The sequence below is a fragment of the Galeopterus variegatus genome, unplaced genomic scaffold (genome assembly GCF_000696425.1).
Source record: "Galeopterus variegatus unplaced genomic scaffold, G_variegatus-3.0.2 Scaffold1065, whole genome shotgun sequence".
Lineage (NCBI taxonomy): Eukaryota > Metazoa > Chordata > Mammalia > Dermoptera > Cynocephalidae > Galeopterus > Galeopterus variegatus.
In genome coordinates this window covers 325,574-345,214 of record NW_007727176.1, presented here as the reverse complement: position 1 = coordinate 345,214, position 19,641 = coordinate 325,574, and the positions used below count along the sequence as shown (strand labels likewise).

Below are 19,641 nucleotides of genomic sequence, written 5' to 3'. Positions count from 1 at the left end.
CCCCCAGCCCCAGGCGCGTGCGGGAGCCGCCCTCGGGCGCTCCAGGGCCGCGAACCCCCTCCCCCGCCGCAGCCCCGCGGGCTCGAGCACAGAAGAGGCTCCAGGAGGCTCCGGGCGCCGCTGGTCTGAGTCCAGGATGCGATGACGCTCCGCAAGAGCCTTCTTGGAGCGCGGTGACTGGCGACCCAGGGCCCGGCCACGGGAGGGGAAGGATGCTGCACAGGTGTGCGTGGGGACAGAGAGAAGGTGCGGAGGACATGGCTTCGCGTCCAGAGACTTCCGTGGCCAGACGTGGGCACTGTGGAAATGTCGGTGACCACAGATGCGTTCCTTCCCTTGGAGCTTTCCTTCCAGGAGGGAATGGATGGGAGCAGAGGTACCCGCCCCCACCCCATCACCTTCCAAAGGGGTCCCACGCGCAAGAGAGCGCCCCAGCCAGGTGAGCTCCCCTGCTAGGAGGTGGCAGGTAGGTCCCCTGCCAGCTCAGAGGTGCAAGCGGTTGGCAGGAGGGAGAGAGGTGTCACATCGGAGCTGGGCTGGTGCATGGGCACCCGGTCTCAGGCCTCCTGCAACCTGGGACTCTGAGGGTCCCTGCCCAGTGTGGGGTCTCCCCCGGAGAGCTAGGGGCACTGGCTGGTGTGCTGAGCCCCCGGGAGTGAGTTTTGGGATGGGGCTGTCCACGTAGCCCAGGGCCACAGAGGAGAATAAGCCTTGTGTGGACACAATTGAAGAAAAAGCTGAGCTTATTTAATTCTCCACCCGAGCGCGGACATGCGGGTGGCGTCCCGTCTGGGTCCTGGCCTCTGCGGGCTGACCACGTCCCGGGGTCCTGGGCTGGGCCTACTTGGAGGTCAGCTTCTTGGCCTTGCCGGGCAGGGAGATCTCCGACTGCAGCGGGGGCACCTTGACGCCTTTCTGCTTCAGCTGATTATAGTAGTCGTTCCTCTCCGAGATGATCCTCTGGACAAGAGACAGCCGGCGAGGTGGCCTTGAGGCCCATCTGCCCTGGCTCCCGGGAACACCACCCGGCAGCTCGCTGCAGCAGGGGTGAGCTGGGAGGTATTCTTGCTGCAGCAGGGGTGAGCTGGGAGGTATTGACAGTCGACTCTCCGGGGGGACAAAAGCTGGGGTTTGTAGCATTTACCAGCTGCTACCAATGGCTGCTCCCCAGCCACGGGGCAAAGTCACAGACGCAGCTGGGAGGAGGCCCGCGCCTTGGGCTCCTGGGGCCAGCTGACCACGGACGCCTGTGCTCACCCACTGCTAAGGTCCTTTTAGACTCGTGGGGAGTCCCAGACTCCTGCAGACCTTTGAGGTGCTCACTCCTGTCCCTCAAGCTCCTCTGCTCTGTGAGAGGAAGGTGGGCCCGTCCTCTCCCCAGTCCATGGCCGTTTGAAGTCAGGGCCTTCTTTCCCGGCTCCTGTGCCGTGGGAACAGCTGCCCTCGCCCCCGTCTCCCTTCCTGCCTCTCCTGTCCCCTCCCCTTCTTCACTCCCTGCCCCGGCCAGGGCCCCGGGGTTCCTGCCAAGGCTCTGCAGGGTCACCACTGACTAGGCCCCACACTCCACAGAGGAGGGAGCCAGGCCCTAGGGAAACATGGGTGCTGGTCATGGGTGCATGCTGGGGTCAAAGGGCAGCACCACGGGAGGAGTTTGGGTCTTGGGGACAGAAGGAGCTGCTAGAGCACAGGCCCCTATAGAGTAGCATCAGGTCACAACACCTTGGTTGGCATGCCCTCCTGCCACCAGAGGGAAGTGTCTGTGACTCAGAAGTGGAGTAGCCCCAAGAGGTGGTGCGGTAACCCTCTCCTGCTGTCCTGTCCCCTCCCCCACGAGGCCTCTGCTTGGGGACCCTGGTCAGTGGGGATCCCGCAAGGCTGAGGCTGGGGACGGAGGAGTCTGTGCCAGGGCCCGAGCTCAGCAGGTGGCGATTCCAGCTATTCCAGCGGAGTGGAGTCTTCTGGGGAGGGGGCTGAACTGGGCCACGCCTGGACCGGGATCCTGCTGTGAAAGAATCTCCAGGACCCCAGCAGCATTGGGTCCCTCCCCATGGCAATCAGAGGGATTGTGGTGGTGGCTGCTGCTGGTTACTGGACACCCCTGCCCCTTCTGCTGAGAGCAGCCCAGATTCTGTCCTGGCCACACCTGCAGCATTGGGTCCCTCCCCATGGCAATCAGAGGGATTGTGGTGGTGGCTGCTGCTGGTTACTGGACACCCCTGCCCCTTCTGCTGAGAGCAGCCCAGATTCTGTCCTGGCCACACCTTAGGGATGATTCAGTCCCCTCTGTCTGAGCAGAAAGGGCAGTCCTGCGGTCACGGGGCATGGGTGACACAGCCAGGATGAGAACAGGGTTCCCTAAATGCAATCCAGGGTAGGGATGATTCAGTCCCCTCTGTCTGAGCAGAAAGGGCAGTCCTGTGGTCACGGGGCATGGGTGACACAGCCAGGATGAGAACAGGGTTCCCTAAATGCAATCCAGGGCTGCCCCACTGCCCTGTCACCCCAGACCGCAGATGGGTGGGCTGTGGCTGCAGAGCACTGGCATGTACCTGCAGGGCTTCCAGGAGGTCACCGTCAGTGATCTCGGTGGCCGAGGACTTGGTTCCGGTGACGTTAAAGGTGGCCTGGATGATCTTATTTCTTAGTCTCTCAAGCTACGAGCAGAGGGGAGACACGGTCGCTCACCTTCACCAGAGAGAGGCATGTGGCAAGTTGGCCGCCCCACGCCCACTGCCTTATTAAGTTTTACGGGCCAAGAAGGTACATCTCGCTCTCACTTTTCATGGCTTTAGAAACTGGAAACAAGGTCAGAGAGGTCAGCATGTCCTGCCCAAGAGGTAGAAGGTGCCGGATCAAAATCCAGACCCAGGGCCGTCCGGTTGCTCAGTGGTTAGAGCATGGTGCTGATGGCACCGAGGTCCAGGGTTCAGTCCCTGTACCGGCCGGCCACCAAAACAAAAATAAAATCCAGACCCAGGGCCGTCCGGTTGCTCAGTGGTTAGAGCATGGTGCTGATAGCACCGAGGTCCAGGGTTCAGTCCCTGTACCGGCCGGCCACCAAAGCAAAAATAAAATCCAGACCCACCCAGGGTGGCCTAGCGGCGAAGCGCAAAGCCTTTCTAGTGTTACGTAAAAGTTATCAGAGACCACTGTACTGACCAATAGGCCAGACTAGAAACCAACGTGAAGTCACCCTTGCTAAGTTCCAGGTCACTTAGGCTGTGACCTGACCTTCAGAGAAGTCAGAAGAAAGAGATAACAGCCAATTCCCCACACAGGCCAGCTAAAGCGCTCCACGGTCATGAAGCTCCCGGTGTTTTCATTCCTGCACAAAAGAGACAGCCCCAGGGAACCTGGTGTTAACTAGTCGGGTCACTTTTCTATTCTCTGTGGTGTGAGCACTCCCTGTCCCCACTTTACAAGTGACCCGTCCACTTTTTGTTCTTTGTGTCTGCTTTCTTCAGCCATTCTGGCCACAAAGTTCGTCATTTGTCATGAATTCTGGAGTGCTTCTCTGACTCTGGGTCGATCCTCACAGTTGGCCCCTAATAAACTTTACAAAATTATTTCTACCTCCACAGCCTTAATTTCGGTCAACACTACTCTGCTAACTTTCTTTTTTTTTTAGAGTAGGTCTGGCTGGTTAGCTCAGCTGGTTGATAGCGCCAAGGTCAGGGGTTCAGATTCCCACACCCGACAGCCACCGAAAAAAAAAGAAAAAGTAAAACCTCCCCAGGGTTTAAAAACAAACAAACAAAACTGAGCCCTACGGAAGCTCCACAGGACCCCCAAGCCATCCCCCCCTTCCCAAAAGAGCTTTGGTTGACAGGCTCTTCCGCACCCAGGGGATCCCCTCCACTAAGGGAGTGGGACAGTCCTTTGAGCTCTGTTGTGTCTCCCCCACCCCCCAACCCCACTTTGGCATTTGACAGTCAACTGGCAGTCCCTCCCGGGGTACACACGGCCCTTCCCTCTCTCCTGACCACCAGGCAGTCCGAGTGCGGACACAAGCGCTGAAGCAGACCCCTGCAGGCGGGCGGGCCGGGCAGGTTTCCGAGGCTTGCTGGGTGCACGTCCTTGCCGCTGCCTGCCTCCCCAAGGTGAGCAACTCATGCCTCCCAGGAGACTTAGGGTAGTAAACTCCTCCAGTCTGTGCCCCAGAGGCCTCCGATAGGGTCCTCACAAGTTACGCTGACAAGCTCTGCACCAGCTCCTCACCCCTCAATGTCCAGAAACGCCACTGTGCAGAAATGACACGTGAGGGCCTGTCCAGAGAGACCTGGCATTGCCCGGGAGTTGCAGGCACCTTCTGAGCTTCTGGGTCTTGAGGACGGGGAGGGGGGGGCTTTCCTTCTCTCCAGTGTGTACTGAGTGCCAATCCCGTGCTGAGCGCCATCCTAGCTACTGGGGGAACGAGGGGCTCGGTCTCTGTACTTTGACCTGGGTAAGCGGTGGCTGTCATCTGGGGTGTCCAGCCCCAGTTCTCCACATCTGTGGGGGCTTCGTCTACCAGTCGTGGCACTATTTCCTGCTCACCCGACTAAGCCTCAGAATTTTTCCAATCAGAGTTCCAAGTGCTGCCAAATCAACACGAGTTAGCACCAAAGTGAAGCTTGTACACCATCACCAGTCTAACACCTTCACTGGGACCACTGCCAGACTGGACACATAGTTTTCTAAAAGATGCCAGGTGAGGGGGCCTCGGTGACACTGTCTGAACAAGCCAGAAGGAGACTGGCCTAACAGGACAGAAGACATGGTTGAGTTATGTCTGGCACTCCTGGCAGGTGGGGGAAGGGGTGAACGGTCTTTCAAGGGCCATGAACTTATGACCTTTACATTTGCCCACTTAGGGATTCTAAATCAAGGTCGGCTCCGTATTGACTGTCCCTGGCGGCATGGGACCTCGTAAGCAGGGTGCACCATGCCTCCCTCTGCCCTTGCTCAGCCCGAGAGCTGGGGTGCTGCGAGCGGGGCCTGCAGTGAACGAGGCTGGGCTCACACCCCAGCACCACCGCTCAGCAGGTGTGGGATTGCAGTTGCAGGTTTATCCTCTCCTGCTTTGTTGAAAGGGTTCAATGAGTTTAATATCAATAACGGGACCTCGTAAGCAGGGTGCACCATGCCTCCCTCTGCCCTTGCTCAGCCCAAGAGCTGGGGTGCTGCGAGCGGGGCCTGCAGTGAACGAGGCTGGGCTCACACCCCAGCACCACCGCTCAGCAGGTGTGGGATCGCAGTTGCAGGTTTATCCTCTCCTGCTTTGTTGAAAGGGTTCAATGAGTTTAATATCAATAAAGGGACCTAGAGAGCTCTCTGTAAGAAAATAATTTTAGTGATTCATTTTCAGAAATGACTTATCTGAGGGTGTTTTAACTGATTCAGGCCCCGCCAGAAAGTTGTCTGACTGGTCCGGCCCATTCCTGGAGGGTCGCTGAACAGACAGAGCGCTGCTGAGATGGTAATTAGTTACCAGCCCCCACTGTTTTCTTCATACCCTGGTGTTTCTCCTTTCACAGGGCTTTAGTGGCCTTTGTTCACAGGCTTGTCCTGAGCCCTCAGACAAAGCAATTTCTTACAAGGGGGTAATAAATCTTAGGCGTCATCTGGGAAGATTATGCACCCCGTAGTCCTCAGCCAATGAGGAAGTGGCAGGAGGGACTTGCATACTAGGGAATAAATTGCTTGCTACAGCCTTTTTCCAGGTGCCTGTCCCGTTCCCAGACACCCAAACCTTGCAAGGCCGTAATAAAGACTCCCCTCGCTGTCACCTCATGTCTCCAGGTGCATCCTTCGGCACTGGACGGGTGAGGGCATTTCTCGCACGCTCCATGCGTGGTAAGTGCGTAGGCGTTATTGTCAGTCCTCCCTCCCACTGGGAGCCCTCCTCCTTCCTGGCCTGCTGTCCAAGTCCTCTTGCCCTTTCGCAGCACGAGCAAGACCCACTTTGTCCATAAACGAGGCTGGCCTTGCCCACAGGGCTGCCACCCGCCACGTGCCTGGGGTGCTCCATTGCACCCTCACTTCCTCCACCAATATTTCTGGGGTGTCACCTCCATGGGGGGCCTGGGCTATGAGGTGGAATGACCTCGAGCCCCTGCCCACTCAGTGCACGGTCTACCTGGGTGGGCAGTGGGCAAGGGTCCAGGTGCTCTGCCTGCCAGCTGCCAGACCCTCAGGGGGAGGGAGCCAGGCGTACCCTGGACTGGGTGCTCTCCAGGGCCACGCGGGCCTGCAGCTCCGCCTGCTGGGTCATCTCATTCCTTCTCTGCAGCTCCTCCTGGAGGAGCTTCCTCTTCTGCAAGTGGTTCTGGTCCAGGGCAACCTGGTCCTGCAGCTGGCTGACCTTGGTGTCGAACTCCGAGATGATATGCTCCTGCTTTGTGAGCTCACTCTCCAGCTCTGACACTCGCTAGGGAGAGTCAGGGGGACAGAGAAGTAGGCCCATCTGGCCTGCACTGATTGCATGTGGTCCCCACCGCTTTCCCCCAAAAGAGGGTGGGCAGCTCTCACTGGGTGCCCCCAGTCCAGTCTGGACCCAACAATCTCGAGGAGCCCTCTGCGTGGATCTGTGGCCCTGAGGTTTTTCGAGTGAGTGCTGCCTGAATGACATGCGCCCCAGATGCCCCAGCCCCACCTTGCCTGCCACCATGTGGGGACTTACAGCAAGAGCCCGGCTGACCGTCTAACAACACCCAGGCCATCACCTGTCGGAGGAGAAGGTTGTCCTTCTCGATGTGCCCCATCATCTCCTGGTGTTTCTTATCTTCTCGGAGGTTGGAGAACTGGAAGGCAGACAGAGGTTGACCCGGGGGACTCCCGGGTTGCAATAAGAAGTTGCACGCTGGCATCTAACTTTTCCCCTCCCTAGACTTCCCTCAAATGAAAGCAGTGGGATTTCTGTCAGAGAAGAGGAGTCCTGAAAACATTCTGGAAAGCTGGAAATGAGCCCAATTCACACCTGAGGTCCTCAAAGTCTGCTAAATTGGTGGTGCCAGCTTCTTCCGAACATGGAGGCTAAAATGAGAAGGACTGGGGTGGTGTCGTTTCAGAAACTAAGAGCCCAGATTTGTCCCTGACCTTGAGCTGCTGGGTACCTGCACTTTTCCACCCTGGCAGTGACTGGATGTTGGGGGATATGACAGCAGGCTCAGGCCTGGGGACACCAGCTCCACTGAGGATGGAAACACCCAACTGCACGTGTGGGTGCTGAATGCACACACCCCAGCCTTCTCCCCTGACTTGGCTCCCAGGACACCAGCAACAAGGCCTTTACCTTCCAGGCAAGAAATTCTGGTTTCCTAGATTTCCTAGATTTCAGGGGAATCAGACAAAACCAAAAGGAAAGACCTAAAGATACTGCCACTAGAAACTCTGCATTGACATGCCCAGACACAGCCCTGTGCCACGGAGCACAGCATTGCCCCCGTGTGCTCAGAGATTCCAGGCGGCTCTGACATTGGGGCAAAGTTCTCCCACGACTGGTGGAGACCAAAACGAACGTGAAAAGGGCAGGTGCAGGAAACAGGTGGTGCGAGAAGTTAAAAACAATGACCGTAATTACTGCTTTCGTCAAGGGAAGAGAAGATCCTGAAATATGAAAAAGACTGTGCTTCAAAAAAAGAAGAAAAATAGGGGTCGGCCTGTGGCTCACTTGGGAGAGTGTGGGGCTGGTGACACCAAGGCCATGGGTTCAGATCCCTGTATGGGGATGGCCGGTTCCCTCACTTGGGTGAGCGTGGTGCTGACAACACCAAGTCAAGGGTGAAGATCCCCTCACCGGTCATCTTTAGAAAAAAAGAAAAATAGGAACATTCAGAGAACAGAAGAGAGATCTTGGAAATTTAAAATATTATTAAAAATTAAAACTAAAAAGGAGGGGTATTGACGAAGTTAAAGTCTTCTAACAAGTAGATCGAAGAGACAAGATGAGGAGGAGGGAACATACAGGAAGGAAAGAGGAGCCAGGTGGGAGGTCCAGCGGCCAGATCAACAGGCACTGGAGGGAGACTTCAGAGAAAACAGAGAGGAGGAGACGCGAGACGATATAGCCAAAGAAAAAGTCCATTTATGTTCGTATAGTGGCAAGGAAAAAGAAAGAAAGAGAGAAGGGAAGAAAGGAAGGAAGGTTCCAGAACTAAAGGACATCAGTTTCCAGATGGCCACTGAGTACCCAGCGCTGTGCATGAAAACACACCTTCCATAAGCACGACCTGTGAGGTTTCAGGACACCTGGGACAAAGACAGAATTTCACCACTTTGCAGAGAGGAACGACCACCAAGGACCCTGTCGTCTAAAAGGACAAGAACCAGGATGACAGGACTTCCCACCAGCCACTCAGAAAGCAGAGGACAATGGTGTCACCTTCTCATGCTGAAGGAGGGTGTTTTTCAAACTGGAAGGCTCTACCCGACCACATTTTTATTGATGTGTAGAATAAGGGCTTTTGTAGACATATCGTGTCCCCCAAACTTTACCCCCTTTCATCCATTCTCCAAAAAGTACTGAAGGATGCGCTCCACCAAAAACAGGGGAGTAGATCAAGAAAGAGAAAGATACAGGACGGAGCCATTTTAAAATTGTGGTTTACGATCCTAACGCTGCTCTGCAAAACTCTTGCTTCTGCTACGCGTGTGCTGCAAATAACCGTCCTGAAGATGTCGGCATCATATTGATCTCACTAACGCTGTGACAGAATGACATTGGCAGGAGGGTGCATGGGCAGGGTGCCCCTATTGGAGGGGGTGGGGAGGAGCAGGTGCAGGAGGAAAGAGGGAAACGTTTGATAATGTTAAGAGGGAGAAAAATGTGGAATGGGCGTTGAGCATGCTGTTTAGAGAGATGGAGAGAGGTTCCAGAAGAATCTGCCAGAAGAGTTGAAAACAGTTGCCTTGGAGGAGGGCCCAGAGGGAGGCGGGTCAGAGGTTCCTGTTTTTCATGTCGAGGCTCGTGGAACTATTTGATTCTGTAAGCAATGTATATGAACGACTTCGACAAAAATAAAAATTAAAAACGCTTAACAAACACAACAAGAGTGGGCTCAGCAGAGTAGCAGCCTCTCCAGGCACAGACAGGACTTGGCAGCGAGGAGGTGCTTGAGAAGTGGCCAGGAGCACAGTGGCCCAGGACACAGGGAAACACACCAAGCCATGGGCAGTGTGGGGCTGTGGCCGGGCAGGTGGGCTTTGGCTTCCCACAGACTCGGGGACTCCCGGCTCTGCGGCTGTCAGCTGCTCGGATGCCACAAGCCCCAAGTCTCCATCAGTAGGACTGGACGGGCAGTGCCCACCCCGAGTCCGGGGCCCACACAGCCACCTTGTCGGTCATGGCTTGTAACTGCTGCTTCCTCTCCCGGAGCTCCTTCTGCAGCAGCTCGTTCTCCGTACTGATCTTCCGCAGTTGGGATTCTTGAAAATCCAGTTGTCGTTGTAAAGACATGATCACTCCTGCGTGAGCAGAGGGGTGAGGAAGAGCCAGAAGAGAGGGCCAGCTCGGAGGCGCTCAGTGACCCCCGGGCCATCCTCCCCACACTGGTCCCCACCGAGGGAGCCCCCTCCCGCCCACTGACAGAGCAGGCAGGGTCTGGGCGTCCCCGTGCCTGGGCCAGGACTGCTGGTCCTGCCTGGGCGGCCTCCCGCGTCCCACCTGCTGCCAGGAAGTATCTGGTCCTGGCGACCTCCAGCTCGTACTGCGACTCCAGGATCATCTGCTCGTACACCTCCAGCTGGGCCATCAGCTCTTCCTCAAACGACTCGTCCAGGGAGCGAGCCCTGCTCCTGGAGTCCTCAGCCTCCTCGGGCAGCTCCCTTTCGTCCTCCACCTGCCCCTCGTTCCCTTCCTCCTCACTTTCCTCCTCGCACGCAGCCCCCTTCTTGCCCACGCCGCCCTGGGCTCCTGCCTCCTCCGCACCGTTGGGCTCCCATTCCGGGCCCCCTTCCCCCTCGATGCCGCCCAGCTCCAGCTCCTGGCCTCTTTCCACCATGGCAGACTCCTCCTGCACCTGGGAGACAGGGAGGAGAGGGCTGGGCAGGGCTGGTGGGCATGTGCCAGGGGACAGGGCTATAACATTCACGGTGGGGGCACCTGAGAGGGCACCTCCTTGTGGGCTGCTACAGAGTCCACGCAGAAGGGGAGCCCCTGGCGGGCATCATCTGGTCCTTCCTCTGTCTGGAGACCACAGCTGGCCTGCACCCTTGGGGGTTGGAGGCTGAGCTGACCTGCCCACCTCACCAGCTGCTCCCCTGGAGGGTGGCTGAGGGCCTGCATCTGGGGAGGGTCACCCCAGGTCAGGGCTGCCGGGCCAGGGGACGCCCTTGGCTGGGCCTCTTTAGGAGATGAGGCCAGGGTGGCCCTGCACCTGCTTTCAGGGCTGGCACTGCCCCTCGTCTCTGGGGAGGGTTTTCAGGAGACTCAGCTTCCCCAGGTTCAGTGGAGCCTCCGAGGGCTGTTCCCGCAAGACGCCAGGGTGAACACCTGGGCAAACCCTTAGCCTTTCCAGCCACCCCCACTGCAGCCCCAGGTGAGCTGCCACTGTCACCTGTCCTCTGGAAGAGGATAGCAGGCTCTGTATGTCCTGTCTGCCCCCAGCATAAACTCAGCTGTGTCCTCAGGTATGAGAGAAATCAGGTCTTAGAAAGACCAGGTGAGCACTCCGGGGCCCTACACAGACTTGGCTCATCCAGTCCTCTGCCCAGAACCGGAGGATGGGCAGCATCCCCCTTCCCATTTTACAGAAAAGGACACTGAGGCCAAATCAGGAGCCTCCTATAGCGAGATTGCGGCCAGGTCAGACTAAGCTTCTGCTGCCCAGGATGCTCGCGGTGAGGCCTGGGGAATCCACCTGTAGGGGGCCTTCTATCCTCCAGGACTTTAGGCTGAGCTCAACCCTCACTTTGCAAGTAGGGAAACTGAGCCCAGAGAGCTCTGACTTGCCCCAGGTAGAAAGCAATTTGGAAGCCAAGCGAAGGTGTCAGACGGTCGCTCACAGCACTTCTGCCTACTTCTCCTCTGGATTCTGCCCTATCTATCAGTCAGAACCTGAGACCCAGTCCATGCTCCAGTGAGGCCCTGGCCGCACTCCAGGAGGACTGGGGATTTGCCAGGGGGCCTGCAGGTCCCCAACAGGTTTGGATGCTTTGGAAACGGGAACATCTTAGAGCTCTGGCACTCTGCCCCCCAGGAGCTGGCTCACCCTCTTGCCCAAGGACATGGATGTCTCGCGGCCTTTGCTTTTGAGGAGGCATTTCAGCTCCTTCTTCAGGGCCTCCCTCTCCTCCTGGAGCACCAAGATCTCCTGCTGTTTCTTCTGAACCTCTATTTCCAGTTCGGAGAGGCGCTGGATTTCCTTTCCCAGCGTGAGCAGGCAGTGATCCTGGCAGAAAAGCAGCGGCAGCCCCGATGGGCCATGCAGCCACAGCGACGGTTCCCCCACTCCCCACCTCCAGTCCACACCCAGAATGGCAGCTCCCAGCCAAGGAGGAGCACGTCCACTGTCAGGGAACCCCCAAATCCTGGGCCTGAAAAGTGTACTTGAAGTCCTTCATTGCAGCCCTGCCCGGTGGCGTCTGTTGCCTCTGCATCTGTCCTGAGATCAGATCTTAGGTCCTCGTGCGAGGAGATGCGGCATCTTCCCTCCCAGGCCTGGCTCCTGGTTGCCCCCACCCCCTCCCGTAACGCAGGACAACAGTCTTCTATGCGTCCTCCAAACGCAACCAGCACATCCTCTAGGGCCCGTCCCTGGGCCTGTCAGGGAGCCCCTCAACCTTCCACTTTCAAACGTGAAGACAAAAATAAAGATGTTTTCAGGCAAAAAGAAACTGAAGGAATTTGTTACTAGCAGATCTGAACTTAGAGAAATACTAAAGGGAATTCTTCAGGCAGGAAGAAAATGATCCCAACAAAATACCCGGGAAGGAACGGTAACCAGAAATTCCCTCAAATGTCTGGAAGTTAAGTGATAGGTTTTTACACAGCCCGTGGGCCAAAGAAGAAATCACCAGAGAAATTAGGAAGCTTTTGAACTAAGTGATAATGAGCATTTGGACATATCAAAACTTGCAGGATGCAGCTAAGGCTGTGATTAGGGACAACTTTATAGCCTTAAACTGAACATGCATATATTGGGGGGGGATAGGAAGTTAACAATCTAACTCTCCAGCTCAAAATTCAGAAAAAGAATTGCAAATTGAACCCAAAGAAAATAGGAGAAAGGTAATAATAAACTAGGTGCAAGAATTAATAGTATGGAGAGAGGGGGAGGAAGAGGAGGGGGAGGGGAAAGAAGAGCCCTAACAAGGCACCAGCTCCACATTTGGGGAATCCACGGGGTGCACGGGGGCTGTCCAGACCATCCTTACAGCTCTTCAATGTCTGAGATGCAACGTGAAACAGGAAACGGTAACGCAGAAGTCACGTTTCGTCGCCCTGGCCGTGGTGATTTCCAACACTCACACGTGTCTAAACTAGTCCAGTAACTACCAGGAGGAACATGCTCGTTTCCCACTGGGGCTGTTTGCACAAAGCGAGCCTGTGGCAGGTGGCTCCCTCGCCAGCAGACAAGAGAGCTGGTCTATGACAGCTCAGGTGAGAGAAAGCAGACCCTACTGGTACCATCTGAGCTCCTGGGGGCAGCCAAGCCTGCAGCCCTTGCTCTGCATGGCTCACCTACGCGAGCTGGCAGACCCCTCCCCACTGTCTGGATTTAGACAGCAGTGCGGTGAACATCCTTTTACATCCATCGGTGTTGACTCCATCTCATTATAGCCTCAGGCTATTTCTCAGAAATGGAAGTGCTTGGTCAAAGGGTAGAAACACTTTGGAAATGATGAAATCTATCATAACGTAGAGGTAGAGCTCCAGGAATAAACATGAAATGAATGTCATGGGCCTATACTATCTGTGACTAGCAGGTCCTGCTGGGCCTCCAACCAGTCATGTTCTCCCCAGTGCCCCTGTGACCCCCGCAACTGCCCAACATCTTGTGACTCACGTCCATAATTTTCACTAAAGCTGCACTAGCTTTAAACAAACAAAAAAGGATGAATGAGATAAAAAACAAACATACACTAGAGAAAACCGACAAAATCTCAAGCTGATTCTAAGAGAAGGCTATTAACATGGATAATTCTCTAGCAAGACAGATGGTAAAAAAGGAGAGAGAAGGCACAGGTTACCAGTCTGGAAAGGATAGTAATGATCCTTGTTTTATGTACAGCTGCACGTTTGAACCGTCGTATGGAATAGACACATTCCTAGAAAAGCACAGCATACCAAAACCGGGAGGAAAAAGGAATTCTGGATATCTTGCAAAGGAATTGAATTTGTGGTTTTGCAATCCTTCCCTGTAAGACATCTCCAGGCACAGATGGCTTCGATAGTGACTTCTTCAGAATTTAAGGAAGAAATAACACCGGTCTTAAACTCTTCCAAAAAAACAGAAAAAGAGGAAATGCTTACCAGCATTTTTTTTTTTTAATGAGGCCAGAATAACTTTGACACCAAAATCTGACAAGGGAATTACAAGATGGGTAAATTATAGGTCAGTCTCGCACAAACAGATTAAAAAAAAAAAAAAAAAAACCCACCACCACCACCATGAATCGACTTGTACATGAATCTTTGCACATCAAGCTGATGATAATGGTGATTTAGAATCCATTCTCCCGGGCCGGCCCGGTGGCGCACTGCTACAGTGCACCGCTTGGGAAGCGCGGCGGCGCTCCCGCCGAGGGTTCGGATCCCACGTACAGACCGGTTCCCGCTCACTGGCTGAGCGAGGCGCGGGGGCAACACTGAGGGTTGCGATCCCGTTGCCGGTCCCCGGTCCGTTATGGGCGCGACACTGAGGGTTGCGATCCGTTGCCGGACACGGAAAAAGACAAAAAGGAAAAAAAAAAAGAATCCATTCTGCAAAGCGGAATTTCTGGGTCCACAGGTGTATAGACAGCTGGGGGCCGTCTGTGCTGGCGAGCTGCCTGCCACCCTAAACTGCCACCCTCTAGGATGAGATAGACCAGGGCCAGGAGTTTATTAAAGTCGGGGGTCTGGAGCTGATTTTAGGCCACACCTTGACACCTGCTTGACGCAGCTAAGCAGATACCAGGACAAGAGCCTCCAGCGCAGCGTGCAGGGCCGTGCTCTCAGCGAGGGAGTGGAAGACCAGGGCGTCTCCACCACCAGCCAGTACCTTCTCCTGGATGACCGAGATGTACCAGGGCATCCTCTTTTCTGGGTGGCTCTGGGCTGCACCTGGGCTGCTGCTGACGGGGCTCAGAGTCTGGGATTCGCTCCTCTTCCGCAAGTAATCGAACTCGTGGACACTCTTACTATATGGAAGGAGGCGCCCTGTCGAGAAGGCAGAGGCCGAGGGAGAAATCAGCCTCCTCCCTGCCCAGCTCTGGTTCCTTCCATGATAACACCTGCCTTTTCCAGACTTCCCCCAAGTGTCCCTGTCTGCCCACAGTTTGGAGAACACAGCTATGGGCCACTGGGAACATCAAAATGCTCGTCAGCTTTCCTGGGATCAAGGCCTGGGAGTCAGGACTATCCCGATGCTGTTCCTGTGCACCTGAGGGCCTGTCCCCTTCTTGGGCCTCAGCATCCCCATCTTTAAACTGAAGGAGGTGGATTCTGCACCTTCCCGAGCATGATGGGAGCCGGTCACCACAGGTTCTAGGCTCCGTTGCATTAAGGCAAAGAAGGAGACATCTTGGTGTGGATTTCTTCTTTTGGCAAACAAAATTAAGTATATTTGTCTGTAGAAACAGCATTTTATGGGTCTCTCTACTTAAGGTCGGATGCGTCCCACGGGCCCCTGTGTACAGGACATAGTGCCAGGTGGGGGACAAAACCTTCAGCTGCAGTTTTGCCAAAAACAAGGGACCGCTGTCCTGGGGGAACGGCACTGCCCAGTCTCAGTGAAGGCAGAGCTTGTCCACAGCCTCGTGCTGTGGGCCCAGCAGGTGCAGGAGGGGCCCTCGGGGCTTCCTCACCTTCCATCGTGTCCGAGTTCTGCCTGCTCAAGAAAGGCTCCTTGGCTGTCTTGCAGATCCCAGGCACATCGACCGCACTGGCTGAGTCTGCAGAGAATTAGAGATGCCAACGGGCAAACTGCTCAGGTCTGATCTTCCCTACATCTCCAAGGCAGAGACGATTATGTTATTTATTTTAAAACATCAGATGGGGTAAAGGTGACTTTTCTTGGTGACCACATGGGACCGATTGAACAACAGGGCTGAATAAAAGCACAGGCTCCATCCTCCTGCCCACCATGGACATGTCCACCTGAACAGACCCGGGCGTGGGTGAATTGGTGCCTCCTGTCCCATGGAAAGGCAGACTCCATTTTCCTGCTGTAAAAACCCACCCCTACAAACCACGCAGAAGCCCCTCTGCCTCTAGAGCGACCTACCCAAAGAGCAGACCCCACGTCCTCGAAGCCATCGAGAATTGTACCAATGGCAGGCGCCCTGTGAGCGGTATGTAGACACGACCCCACACCCTCAACCCTCCCCAGAGACCTGCCCACAACAACTCCCGGCCCCGGAGCGCTGGCCGCCCAGCGAGGCCCCCTCGCTGAGAACGGGGAACGTGTAGCCTGGGCTGGCAGAGGCCCCTGCTTTTCCTGCCCACTGGCTGAGATCTTTGAACAGGACCCTCTCACCCCCCGCCTGGAGCTGGTCACAGGCACTAAGCCTCAAGCTCGCCATCCCTAAGGATAATACCATGTGCAGGGACATGGAACAAGCCCAGGCCCAAGAATGGCGATTTTGGGATGAAGCTGTGGCTGTGGCCAATGTACCCCTGGGTGACCACTGGGCTGGGCAGCTGCCTTCTTCTCTGAGCCTCACGTTCTTACAGGACAGTGAGGGGTTAGATGACATGGCGTGGAGGCCCCTTGTGGGTGTCTTTCCTAATGAGTTATCTGTGGCCTTAGGGCCTCTTTCCTACAGCTTCCAGAATCTCCCACCCTCTCCCTCTGCTCCGCTCCCCACCCCCCCTCTATCTTTGGCAAGTGAGATAAGAAAGGAGCGAGAGGACTGGGAGGCTGGTGATAACGGTGGCAGGGAGAAGGCGTGCCCTCCGTCCCCCTTTCCTGCCACCATCCCCTTAGCCCCGCAGGCAGCGAGCTTCAGAGGCAGCGAGCTTCAGAGGCAGCGGCTCTGGCCACCACGCAGGCTGAGGGCAAGGGGAAGGCTGCCCCACTCAGACCTGAGGCAGGCGGTCGGTGGGTCTTACCATGACAGGACATGGACGTGGCTCTGGTGCTGAACTGGGGGCAGCCAGGACGCATAAGAAACACCCTCCAGAGTTCCTCCATGGTGGGCACAAAGCCAGAGGGGCTGGCGGCATCCTTGAGCTCACTCTGGCAGAGTGGGAAAAATAAGACAGTGGCTGAGAGGCACGACCCAGAAAGCCACCCTGCATGTGTCCCCTGCAACCGTCTGTCCCCTCTCTGGTAAGCTGGGATGCTTAGCAAGAGGAACTGTGGTCAGCTAAGGTCCAGCAGCATGTCCATGGAGGGAGCCCCAGGAGCGGGCATGACCCCCGGGCTCCCTGGAGTGGGTGTGGCCTTGAACTTCCCAGCTGCACCTGCCCCCGCCGGTCCCTCTCTAGCCATGCCGAGGAGGTCTCGGGCCAACTCAGCGGCTGCTCGCCTTGCTCAGGGTGCCAGCTCTGGGCCTGCAGGAGGGGCGCCAGGCCCTCGGAAACCAGGAGACAGTGAGGACCACGGGGACTTCACTACCCACAGCTGGTCACCCGCCACCCGAAGGTATAGGGAATGGGGCTCTGCCAGCCGATGCTCAAGAGGTCTTCCGGCAGGCGGGCGCCCATACCAGCTGCCTACAGCAGTGGCCAGCAGCCCGGGCGGCCTTGCTGTGGGCGTGCTGCTGTCGGCGTGGTCCGCATCCTGGGTCCTGGGTGTCCCGGCAGGCCACACTCCGGAGGATAGCCAGGCCCCTGGTGATGGACGTGCAGGTCAAGCTGCACTTCTCAGGCGTGCTGGCTTCCTGGCGTAGCATTGGCAGCTGGGACCGTGAGACAGAGGTGTGCCCCTGAGTGACAAGGCTGCCCGGCGCCCCTGCGGCCCTCTCTGCAGCCGGCTGGGAGGGAAGGGCTAATCTGGCCTCGGCGTGGACCTCCAACCACCACCAGTGGGAGAAGACCAGCTGCCAAAGCTCCACATCCCATGGGAGCCCTGGAGCCGAGTGTGGCATCACAGATGTCTCCATAGAAACAGCTCACGTCACATGTATCTCCACCATCCAGTTAGGGAAAGGAGCTGGGAAGGGGGCCCAGTACCTGCTCCCATCACATATCAGGATGTCACAGGGTGGCTGTGGCTGAGGCAGAAGCAGCCCATCCTTTTTCTATTCCTTCCCATCTTCATCATCAGCATTTCACCTTATTTAAAATCTGATACACGGGGGAGGGGGAGGGGGTGGTCAGTGGATGCAAAGCTGCACAGCGCTAGAAAGGGTAAGACCCAGGGTCGTACAGCGACGCAGGGAGACCGCGGCCAGCGGCAAATCACTGCGTAACTTCAAGCAGCTGGTTGAGCGGAAGTTCAACGTCCCAACACAAAGACGGGACACATGTTTGAGGTGACAGACATGCTAAATACCTTCCTATGATCATTGCACCCCATATAAAGGTACCAGAGTATCATATTGTACTCCATAAATAGATACAGTTATCATGGGTCAAAAATAAAATGAAATAAAATCTGATACACGTCAGTGGCTCGATTATAAAAACTTTAATGTCCTTGGTTAAAATCCACAATTTAGAAGCGTTTCTTAATATCTGAAAAAGTAATTCTTCTATAAAATAGAATTGGGGGTAGACAGAGAGACCTCCTCCAGAGAAGGCTTATTTTCACTTTTTGTGTGTGTGGTAAGATACACATCATGTAAAGTTTACCATCTTAACCATTTTTAGGTGCACAGCTCAGTGGCATTAAGCACATTCACAGCGTTGTGCAGCCGTCACCACCATCTTCCTCCAGAACTTCATCTTCCCACACTGAAAATCACCCCCATGGGTGTGAGGCGGCATCTCGTTGTGGTTTTGACGTTCATTTCTCTAATGATTAGTGAAGCTGAGCATCTTTTCATGGGATTATTGGCCATTTGTATATCTTTTCTGGAGAAATGTCTGTTCAAGTTCTTTACCCATTTTTTAATTGTATTTTTTGTGGGGGGGGTTTTGCTAAGTTTTAAGAGTTTTTATATATTCTGAATACCAATCTCTTATCAGACATATGATTTGCAAATATTGCCCCCATTCTGTGGGTTGCCTTTTTACTCTGTTGATAGAGTCTTTTGAGGCACAAAAGTTTTTCATTTTGATGAAGCCCAATTTATCATTTTTTCACTTTGTCATCTGGTGTCATATCTAAGAAATCGTCACTAAGTCTAATATCATGAAGACTTTGTCCTATATTTTCATCTAAGAATTTTATAATTTTACCTCTTATATTTAGATTTTTGATACATTTCGAGTTAATTTTTGTATATGATGTAAGGCAAGCATCCAATTTCATTCTTTTATATGTGGACATCCAGTTTTCCCAGCACTATTTATTGAAAAGACTGTCTTTTCCCCACTAAATGATGTTAGAATCTTTGTTGAAAATCATTTGACCATATACGTGAGGATTTATTTCTGGGCTCTATTTTATCCCATTGGTCTAGATCTCTATCTTTATGCCAGTACATGCTGTTTTGATTACTGTAGCTTTGTAGTAAGTTTTCAAATCAGGAAGTGTGAGTCCTCCAACTTTGTTCTTTTTTGAGACTATCTTGGCTGTTTGGGGTCCCTTGAGACTTCATACGAGTTTTAGGATAGGTTATTGTAATTTTTTAAAACTTCACTGTCCCAGATTCTTGGAACATAGACCCTGGGTTTGAAAAAGAAATTGAGAAATCACGTTGGTGAGTCTCTAAGTCCAGGGAAAGTGCCTGGAAAAGTTTCTCTGTGGCCACCTGCCAATTCCCCATTGAGATGAGGAGCTGCAGTTTGACCTTGAAAACATCATTCTAAGGGAAAGAATCCAGACCCCAAAGGGCACTTATTGTGTGATTCCATTTCTATAACATGTACAGAACAGGCCAAGGCACTGAGTCAGAGCACACACAGAGGCACAGGGGCTGGGGGCTGGAGGGAAGGGGGAGCAATTGCTTAATGGGTACCAGGTTTCCTTTTGGGAGGATGAGATTGTTCTGGAACTAGTTAGATGTGATGGTTGCACACTTGTAAATGTGCTGGTGCCAGTGAATCTCACACTTTATTTATTTTTTTTATTTTTATTTTTTAAAAGATGACGGGTAAGGGGATCTCAACCCTTGGCTTGGTGTTGTCAGCACCATGCTCAGCTAGTGAACCAACCGGCCATCCCTATATACGATCCAAACCCGGGGCCTTGGTGTTATCAGCACCGCACTCTCCCGAGTGAGCCACGGGCCGGACCAACCGGCCATCCCTATATAGGATCCGAACCCGGGGCCTTGGTGTTATCTGCACCGCACTCTCCCGAGTGAGCCACGGGCCGGACCAACCGGCCATCCCTATATAGGATCCGAACCCGGGGCCTTGGTGTTATCTGCACCGCACTCTCCCGAGTGAGCCACGGGCCGGCCCGA

At 54.7% G+C, this 19,641-nt stretch overlaps 1 protein-coding gene across 1 annotated transcript; it reads right to left on the bottom strand.

Annotated features, from left to right (window-relative positions):
- Nucleotides 1-840: 840 nt before the first annotated feature.
- On the bottom strand, nucleotides 841-18,055 carry CCDC27 (coiled-coil domain containing 27). The gene is given in 14 exon segments (XM_008574569.1): nucleotides 841-960; nucleotides 2,550-2,654; nucleotides 6,197-6,409; nucleotides 6,705-6,782; nucleotides 9,314-9,444; nucleotides 9,644-9,998; nucleotides 10,356-10,452; nucleotides 11,194-11,369; nucleotides 14,184-14,341; nucleotides 14,989-15,075; nucleotides 16,235-16,361; nucleotides 16,589-16,678; nucleotides 16,834-17,025; nucleotides 17,990-18,055. Coding segments are annotated over 14 exon segments (1,995 nt in total).
- Between the last annotated feature and the right edge of the window lie 1,586 nt (nucleotides 18,056-19,641).